Source organism: Rhineura floridana, chromosome 8 (assembly GCF_030035675.1).
Source record: "Rhineura floridana isolate rRhiFlo1 chromosome 8, rRhiFlo1.hap2, whole genome shotgun sequence".
NCBI classification, from domain to species: Eukaryota; Metazoa; Chordata; class Lepidosauria; order Squamata; family Rhineuridae; genus Rhineura; species Rhineura floridana.
In genome coordinates this window covers 117450572-117460997 of record NC_084487.1, presented here as the reverse complement: position 1 = coordinate 117460997, position 10426 = coordinate 117450572, and the positions used below count along the sequence as shown (strand labels likewise).

General features: G+C 41.5%; 1 protein-coding gene across 3 annotated transcripts in view; it reads right to left on the bottom strand.

Annotated features, from left to right (window-relative positions):
• Positions 1-2307: 2307 nt before the first annotated feature.
• Positions 2308-10426, bottom strand: part of ITPR2 (inositol 1,4,5-trisphosphate receptor type 2) — a 345272-nt gene continuing 337153 nt past the window's right edge. For all 3 annotated transcript variants that reach the window (XM_061582221.1, XM_061582222.1, XM_061582223.1), the window contains 2 exons: positions 6180-6341; positions 2308-2956 (listed from right to left, as the gene is read on the bottom strand). In XM_061582221.1, coding sequence (XP_061438205.1) covers positions 2870-2956; positions 6180-6341 — 249 coding nt within the window. In that variant the 3' untranslated portion in view covers positions 2308-2869. The remainder of the gene's footprint in view (positions 2957-6179; positions 6342-10426) is intronic.

The window sequence follows — 10426 nt, the reverse complement described above, 5'->3', positions numbered from 1 at the left end:
TGCTTTGTCAGTGAGTCCTTCATATCCTCAGAAAGAGAAAGTGAGCGAGCAAGTGAGATGTAAAGGGTTAGCTTCTACCAGGTGGCTGAAAAGGACAGAACAAGGCACTTAGGTTTCAATCCAGGCACAATTTGAATATAGGCATTTGCAATCTACTTCTGATCTTCCACTGAGCGGTTTAGATATCTCCACATGGTTCAAACCAAAGGGGAGGGCTAAGTCTTAGCTCATTGATAAGAAGAGTCTGTCAAATTGATAAGGCATCAAAGAATCTGGTTTCTACCTCGATCCCATATATGTGGCTCAATGAGACAGATTCATTCTGTCCATAAATCCAACAGATTATAATGTTAATACAGATTTGGCCTTGAAGTCCTTTTGTAGTCCACAAAGCTCACTATAAAATGCAAAAGATGTGGGATACAAGCCACCAAATACTGTCTACATATATGCTGAATGAAAATAAATGGGGCGGTGCAGAAATACATGTAAGTATTGTAAGCCAGTGAAACTTGCAAAGTAAGTGTGATGTAGAACTCCTTGGTATGGTGTAATCCTGAGAATTTAATTGCAATCTAATTCATTTTACCGAGTTAAGATTGCATTTATGGCTTCCAATAAGCCACAAAGAGATGACAAACATGACAATTCCCTCATCAAACTTTCTGGTACTGCTAATTGTCTCCTTCTTAGCTTTTATAATACATCATCAAGACTACCTGTTTTCTTTGGGTAAATAATATCACAAACATCTTTTTACCATTCTTTATCAGCATTTGTACTACCAAAGGCAGGTGCGTAGGAAATATCAAGATTTACTGAAAACTAGTACAAACTGGATGCCTTTCACTTCTCCCTTTTAACGTCTCTTGGATGTTACAGTACAGAAGAACACAAGGCTCTACACATAGTACAAACCCAACTGTGAACCAGAAACCTAACTGATCTCCCGCACAACACTGAACTCCAATGCTGGGTCAATATCTGTCTAACCCAGAAACAATGATGTTCACACAGTCTAGTGGATCAGAAGATGTGTAACAATGAAATAGTCCATTCCTGTGTCAGTGGAAGCTCAGTGGATTAGGGCAGTGATGGGCAACCTATGGCCCTCCCCAAATGTTGTTGGACTCCAACTCCCTTCAGCCCCAGCCAGTACGGCTAATGGTCAGGAGTGATGGAGTCCAACATCACCTTGAGGACCACAAGGTTGCCCATCCCTGTATCTGAGAAAAAATATTGCACAGAAACAGAGTAAGGAGGGTCTGAAACAAAAAGAAATAGCTTTTCTGTGTGGTTTATGGACAGTAACAATGCCATTACAATTTTTTCTAGACAGTCATCTCGAAGCTGTTCCCCCCCTGAAACTAATCTCTAGTACTAGTTTAAAAAGCAGCTGGTATAGCACAGTGGGGAGGAGAGCCAGGCTGGGAGTCCAGAGTCTGTGAGTTCAAATCCCCGCTCGTGTCTCCTGGGTGTCAAGGGCCAGCTAAAGATCACCCCCACAGAGAGTGGCTCAGGGGTTGTGCCCTGCCACCTGTGCAGGTGTGGGCAAGCTGCATAGTCCCAAGGAGCCCAGTTGCCCCCAGCTGGCAGTTGCGGACAAGGAAGGGGCTGGCTTGTGCAGCTGTGGCAAGCTGAGCAGGCCCTAGTCAGCTGGGGAGGACTAGCCTTAGAGGGAGGCAATGGTAAACGAGAGCCAGTGTGTTGTAGTGGTTAAGGTGCTGGATTACAACCTGGGAGACCAGAGTTTGAATCCCTACATAGCCATGAAGCTCACTGGGTGACCTTGGGCCAGTCACTGCCTCTCAGCCTCAGAGGGAGGCAATGGTTAAACCCCCTCTGAATACCGCTTACCATGAAAACACTATTCATAGGGTCACCATAAGTCGGGATCAACTTGAAGGCAGTCCATTTCCATTTTTACTAGTTAAAAAATATCTCATTTTCTCCTCAATCCTTTCCTTGCAGTGTGAATTTCAAAACACAGTTAAAGACCACCATTAGATGACATCTAACTTGCAGCCACATTAATAGGGGATATCTAAATCCAGGAGTAAAGAAATCACTTCCAGTTAATGTTGTTAGTGGTTATATTGCATAAATTTCAAGTTCTCCCAGCTGCAGATCCATTGTGCTCTATTTTATAAATAAGGAATTGCACAGCTGACATAAAAAAACTCTATTAGCCTTAGAACTTGTCTTTGCAACCCACTTTTTTGGAAAAAAATGCTTTTTTGAGGATGATTTCGTTCTTCTTTCAATGCAAATTAACTTGCTTTCTCTAATGACATATTTATGGTAATGAAAAAAATAGAAGAGAGAGAGAGAGAGAGAGAGCAAATGTCCAGCAAACATGACAAATGATGCCGGCCAGCAAACGCGACAACAAAGAACTTCTACAGATTCTGAATTAGGCTGTCAGGTTCTGTGTTAATAAACTATTCCCTCTGTCCCTTGGTTGCTCCATTAGTTTTACAAGGATTCCTATGATGGCATTCAAAACAACAGAGCTAAATTCTGTCCTGCCTTTGCATCTGCTGGCTGTCCCCAAAGAAGCCAATTGAATTACAAGAGAGCATAAACTGAAGCCACACTTCCCCCTCCCATTATGTCTTTGGCCTGAGGAAAGATGCAGAAGAGACACCCCCCACCCATCTCTGTAATGTTTGAGCTGGTAGCCCCTTTCAACCGTAAAAAAACAGTTACAAATTGTTCCCAGAGCGAAACCACTTAACATCTTGGCACACTGTTGTTTGTGACTTCGTAACAATAGGCGCTGTTCAGTGCTCCCGAATTCAGCTTTTTCATTCTGTAATCAAGCAAGAATACTGATGAAAGACTAGTCATAGCTTTCCCCTCCATGGTATCAGTGTGGTGGCATGTGATGGTTCACATGGGGTGCGTTTGATCCAAGAAAGCCCAGCCTCTGCTTGTTTTTCCTTTGTTCCGTCATCTAAAGGTGGAGAGGGAGACAAAGATGAGATGAGCTCCTGACTGCTCTTTAGCAAAGAGACATGCAATTACAAACATTGCACCATGACATTTAATTTTTTTTTTGGTGAAAGATACAAAGACAAGAAAAACCAGCAAGGGGGATTATTTTCATACCAAAAAGCTAAAGAAAAAAGGGGCTCCTTGCAAGTGAGTCATTTTGTTTAAAATCTATAGAGTTTTAGGAAGGCAGGTATTAGAGCATTAATTTAGGGCAATTTCCTCTTCCTCACAGGAATTTCTTGGTACAAAGATCAGCAATACATACACACACACACACTCATATACTCGGTATTCACATTATCTAGGGAGGATGGATTTTACTTTCCCTTCTCAAATTTAGGGTTTCAAATCCAAATGTCTTGCCCATCTGTTCTCTACTGTTGCTATCATAATAAAAACTAGGGATGCAAGCTTTAACTGATTTTAATCAGAAAATTTAATGCTAGTGTTGTGTAGCAGCTAAAGTGTTGGACTGGGACCTGGGAGACCAGGGTTCAAATCCCTGCTCAACCATGAAGCTCACTGGTTGGTGGTACATCAGTCACTGTCTCTCAACCTAACCTACCTCACAGGGCTGTTCTGAGGATAAAATTGGGGGTGGGGGAGAACCAAAGCCGAGAAATAAATGTGATAAATAAAAATAAAATAAAATTAACAAAGTAAGTCTGCAATTCTACACATGTTTGCCTGGGAGTAAGTTCCATTGAACAGAGTGATACAATCCTGTGGATAAACATACACAGGATTGTCTGTTAGTAACAGATCACCTGAGGAGGAGGGCTTATTACTATGGCAGTGAGCTGACCAAAAGTTTCAGTGTGGATCCTGCTTTGGAAGAGAGCAAGGATAGAGACACATTCACTGTTCTGCCGGTTCCAGTGTGTCTCCACCTCTCTCTTTTGAAATGGGGGCACACAGCACTAGTCAAACCCCACCACTTTTTACTATAAAACCTGGTGGGATTGGCTTCAGTCCGTTTTTTAAAAATTCAGCTTCAAAGACATTTTGCAACTGATTGGAAGATCAAGCCATTCCCCTTCCAGGTGTGGCTAATGCAAATACTTTGCTGTTCACTGCCTTAGATATGGTCAGACACACTCCCTCATTCACTGTTACAGAGTAATTTAACAGCTATAGCTTTTTGATTTTTGGCAGAATTGTATAATTTGCAGGCATATTGCCACTCCTGAGTGGACAACGTCTGCCAAGTTTCAGACAAATAGGTCCATTTTTTGTGTGTGCTGGGTACCTTAAAACCATTTTCTTCTCTAAATGAAATCATCTGCAACTTTTTTGGTTTTGGGCAGAATTAAATTAAATGTGCAGGCATGGTAGCCGCTTCTGAGCAGATGAATACTGCCACATTTCATAAGGATAGCTGTACTGGATTGTCTGCAAGGGCAGCCTTCACAGTTTTCAGGAGGCTACAAAAGGATTCATTTAATCATCCCTATTGTCTTATAGGCAATTTGTATGAAAACAGCATACATGAGAGAGGTACCTCTAAGGTAAGAAGCCTGACAAATTACTGACAAATAGGTCCAGAGATTTTTGTGCTAGGCACCTTTAAAGTTGATTTTTGAGAGGAGAATCAAAAGGGATTTGCTTTCCTCTCTGTGATTTTGTGTGAAATGGTTTTATAATGAAAACTGCACACAATGTAGAGAGGCCCCTAGGACAGTAGTCTGCAAAATGTCAGAAGGATGAGTGCAGGGACTAGTGAGCGAAGATGAACAGTGGTGGGGAGGGGGCAGCTTCAGGCTTGGGTTTTGCTCCATTTGCACCAAAAGTCACACAGGCAGTAGTGAACATAGGATCACAGAAAGCTGCCTTATACTGAGTAAGACACCGGTCCATCTAGCCCAGTATTTTCTACACTGACCAGCAGCAGCTCTTCAGGGTTTCAGCCATGGAGGCTCTGCCTGGAGATGCCAGGGATTGAATCTGGGACCTTCTGAAGGCAAAGCAGATGCTCTGCCAATGAGCTATGAGCCTTTTCCATAGAAGGATGTGAATATTCACAATTTTCCAAGCAAGCACCACTAACAAAGAACAAAGTGTTTTATTACTTAAACATCCTTCCCCCAAAGCGCTATGATTGGAAAGAGCTGGTAAAATAATTCCCTCCGATTAGAAGCTAGACCTGTCAGTTACAAAAGAGCTCTCCTTTCCCCTCTCCTCACCTTGGTATCTCCCTTGTATGTCAAACTTGGAGAGAAATGTTTGCATTTTTGCAGGCATGCCACCTGCAGCATTTTTTATGCACTTGACTCTCCAAAGTGCCCCAAAGAGTTTTGGTATGCTTTGGCTCGACAAGCCCCAAATTGTTCCAAAGCAGCTCCACTTCCGTTCTTGATTTGAGAATGGTCCAAATATTTTGCACACCCCTAGAAAGGTACCAGGCTTGATGAAGCATTTCAACTACTATTTATTTTTATTTTTGCCACTGCTGCCAAAATCAAGGGTGCAGAAAAATTCGTTTGGAGACCCCCAAGCTAGGAGTTAGCCACTGCTGTGTAAGGTGATGAATTGATGGGAGCTATTTATGACAGATGAATACAAGTTTTAATTGGTGTGGCTGAGAGTTAAGAACATGCTTGTATATTTCTCAAAAGTACGTTTATTCTGGTGTGTAACTGTAGTAAGAATGAAAAAAATCCTTGTAAATAAATGGTAGCTTTTTTCTTTTAAAACTAAATCGGCAATTAACTCATAGGTCCTTCAATATCTCAAAATGGGATCTATAATGACGTTTTTGTTAATAGGCAAATATATTTTTATGTAACTGATTAATAAATCAGTTATATGCCATTATTAATACCTATTTATATCCCACTCTTTCTTCAGAGAGCTCTCAATGTCTTACGGGGGGATTCCAGTGGTATCCCATTGAGGCACCAAGCAGGCCCACAGCTCCTTAGTTTCAGCAATGCATTAAGAACTCCCAGACCATTCACTGAGCTGATTAATCAAATTAATCAACCAGAAAGCCCTAATAAAAACTCCTTTTATTACCTATTGCATTTAATTTCTGTGAAGCTGGAATAAGACTTCCCACTGACAAAAGGCCATTTTTTTCTGGAACGACTTCACTGTGATCTAACTGAGAGGTTAATTCTTCTTACATGCATAGAACTATATACTCACACTAGTAATGTAAAATAAAATGAAAAATAACCAACCTGTTCTTTAAGCTCAGCTAACTGACCGGAGAGCTGCTTGACCAGGCTCATGGTGGACTCCAATCTCTCTTGCAGGTTTCTGATTTCATTCTGCTCATTGTCACCTTCATTGCTGACCAGGGACATGGCTCTCATCCGAGGAAACCAATCTAAATTCTCTTCCTGCATATGCAAGCAGAAGAATGTTAGTTGGGGCTTAAAAATGCTATGTGATGAGACTCTTGTCTGAATTATCTTCCAAGGAATACCTCAAATCAGTGACTCTGACTGTAGAAGACCCCAGATTAGCAAGAGTCTAGGAACCAGTCGCCAAGATCTTTGCTCAGGCATGTTCATGTATTAACTGAGGGTTAACAGCTTAGGAGCTACTGTTGTGAACAGGCCAGGAATGCAGGAAACTTACCCTCCACCCCCCGGCCAGGGGGAAGGTGGATTCAGATTGGGAGAAGCTCAGGAAGAGACAGAAGTCTGAGTTGCTCTCTAGAAGAATCGTAAGGTGCCCCCCCAATAAACCCAATGGGGGAGCAGAATCTGTTGGGAGTGTTAATGCTGTGAACCTTAAGAGCATAGAAAGAGTCCTGCTGGATCGGGATAAAGATCCATCTATTCCAGCACCCAGCCATCATAGTGACTGACTAGATGCCCGTGGGAAGCTTGCCAGCAAGACTAGAGTGCAACAGTGCTCTCCCTACATGTGAATCTCAGCAGCTGGTATTCAGAGGCACACTGTGACAGGACCTGTGCGCAAAGAGCACTCTCCCCTCCTTTTCTTTGCTGCAGCTGGTATTTGCCACCTATGGAGGCAGAGCACAGCCATCATGGCTAGTAGCCATTGATAGCCTTTTCCTCCATGAATTTGTCTAATCCTCTTTTAAATCCATCCAAGTTGGTGGCCATCACTGTTCTTGTGGGAGCGAACTGCATAGTTTAACTATGTGCTGTCTGCAGAAGTACATTCTTTTCTCTTTCCTGAATCTTCCAACATTTAGCTTCATTCAATGTCCATAAGTTCTAGTGTTATGAGCAAAATGTTTCTCTATGCACTTTCTCGATGCCATGCATGCACTTCTATCACGTCACCTCTTACTTGCCTTTTCTCTAAACGAAAAGCTCAAATGCTGCAACCTTTCCTCATAGGGAGTTGCTCCACCCCCTTGAGCATTTTGGTTGTCCTTTTCTGAACCTTTTCCAACTCTACACTATCCTTTTTGAGGTGAGGTGACCAGAACTATACACAGTATTCCAAATGCGGCCGCACCATAGATAGAAATGGCACTATGATATTGGCTGTTTTATTTGCAATACCTTTCCTAATGATCCCAAGAATTTGCCTTTTTCACAGTCACTAGGTCAACATTTTCATCGGGCTGTCCACTACGACCCCAAGGTCTCGTTCCTGGTCAGCCACTGCCACTTCAGACCCAATGATCATATATGTGAAATTAAGATTATTTGCTCCCATATGTAATACTTTACAGTTGTTTACATTGAACTGCATTTGCCATGTTACCGTCCATTCACTCAGTTTGGAGATGTTCTTTTGGAACTCTTCACAATCCCTTTTTGTTTTAACTCTGAACCATTTAGTGTCAATCAGCAAACTTGGCCATCTTTATGAACAAAACAGGAAAAACTGCAGTAACTTCGCTGTCTCTGTACCGATAAATACCCCTGTATATCCGTGCGTCAACACACCAGTTTTCAGACCCTCTTTTTCGAAAGACTTCAAAAGTAAATCACTCAATCAATCAATCAATGTCGGTGGAAACACTAATTGAGGGGAGTTTGAAAACACACCCACCTGTGTGTACAGACCACACAGACAGTACTGCTGCTTTAGATGATGCTATCCTGTGAAGGTGTGTACAACAGCAAACTGCTGAGTATGAAAGCACACTGTTAAAAAAACAACCCGTGTGTTTAGAAGCCTGCATGTATACACAGCCCAAGAAGGCTTTCTTCTTATGTCAACATCTCCCTGCCCCCTCCCGCTCCCTTAACTGGCTGGTGTGTGTGTTTGTAAATGCTAGTGTCGTGATTTTTAAAAACATTTTCCAATTATTTTTAAGATGTAAAATATTTATATCCTGCCTTTCTAACAGAATACAGGCCTTAGTATATGAAGGAAAATATCCACTTCCCAGGTCTCAGATGTAGCTAATGCTCCTGCTGAAACTCTTTCAAATGCTGCTGTTCGAACTCCCATATGAGGAAGATGCAGAGGACAATGTGGTCCTGTAACGTGGTCCCTTCAAAGGTAGCCCCATGTTGAAAACATTGCAATAGGCCAATGTTCAGGGTGGGTGCCCTCTAGATGTTCTCCCAACCAAATGGTAGCAGCTTATCTGCAGGTAGTTCCCATGAAAAGACTCATGATTGGTGCTTGCCCATGTTATTGGGTCACTTAAATATTGTCCCAGCCACTTCATAGAATCATAGAATAGTAGAGTTGGAAGGGGCCTATAAGGCCATCAAGTCCAACCACCTGCTCAGTGCAGCTGCTCAAGGGTAGGTGGCTCCCATGCACTTGGGAGAATGCAAAATGTGACAGAGGCACACTAAAAACAGGATTGGTTTAAGTTATGTATCAAATTTATACTCAGTGGTAAACCTGGGTTTGTTGCTGTGTAATGTAGTGGTTTTCCAAGTGTGGGATGGACCTTCTGGTGGGTGGGGGTATGGAACACCTGGAGGGAATGCCAAATTTCCAGGGACAGAGAAGATTCTGGGACAAATGGCTCCTTCTTCATGTCTTCAAAGACGTAGATTTTGGCAAAGGATCCTTGTTTATCTGTGTAATACTAATTATGTATAACAGATCTTTGTTTATCTATGGAATAATAATTATGTATAATATTAATAATATATTGGCTTCCCTGTCATCACCCAATCTGATTTGGTAAGTGCTGCTACTTTGTTTTAATGTATGTGGTTTTAGGAGGGCCCAGATATGTCCTTTAATACCAATTTTTGCATGTAAGCGTTATATAAATAATAACAATAATGATGACGATGATGTGGAATTTGTGCCTTAACCGACAGAGTCTTATATGAACCTCTGCATCCTCACCTGTGGAATAGATAGATGGCTGATGTTAGTCTGAGGAGTCCAGAAAGTAGAATGAGTTTTGAAGGGGGCCTGAGCTCAAAATCTTTCAGAAACAGTGACTTAATGTGCAAAACAGGCCACAGTGACAAGGCTTATCATGATTACAGCCAATCCTAGGAGAATGCTGTGGCAGTAAATTTCATAGCAGCTGCTATATTTCTGGTTAGCTTCACTGTAGCCACAATTTAAATGAGGCACTTATTGGTCTTTTCATATTTTTGCCAGTTTTAGAATATTCTGTGGGCAGGATAAAGCACTAAAATCATGACCTATTTTATACAGCCTTCTTTAAAAGGAGACCTTTAAAGAATTAATTTATCTCTGGCTTTAGATAACAAAGAGCAACCACCATTTTGTGATTTGATCACAGACAATAATAATTTGGCTCAGTTTGTGATCCAGTTAATCCTCAATTTGATACATGTTTATCCTAAACTACAAACCCAAATAGCTTTCTGCCAATCTGGTTTGATGCTTTACTGTCAGGACTGCAATGATAAGTAATCTCTACTGAAAAAAAGAACTACAGATGCAGGAATTAGTAATTGTTATGGATATACATTCATTTTCAGAGATAGCCCAATGAAAATAAAAATTAACCCTAGCAATTACAGATACATTTTAATGCAGTAAGATCACTGAATTAAAGGGTCACCTGTGACTGTTATATTTTATAACCATAACATAACACATTTTCATAAAAACATTGAATTGTAGCATAGATCTGCAGTGTGGTCCACTGGCTGCAGTGAATTATTAAGATATACTCTTCATGCAATATACAACATGTACAACATTGAATTTATCCAACTGGAATGCAACCACACTGGTAGTATACCTTTGGGATAGCATATTCCTCCCCCCTTCCATTCAGGACTAACCACTATTTGATACAGGATGCTGGACTAAATGGAGCTTTGGTCTGACCTGCCCTGGGACCTTTGGGTGAAAGGTGGGCAATAAATCTAAATCATCATCATCCATCTTTTGTTCTAACTCCCATGTCAACAGCACCCTTGTTCCTCTGCCATGCTTAAAGATTGGCATCCAGTGCCTGTGGCGGCGGCAGATAAATGATTAGAACATTAACATTTCCTCGAATACATGCACAAGGACAATGCCACCTTATTCAAGATGG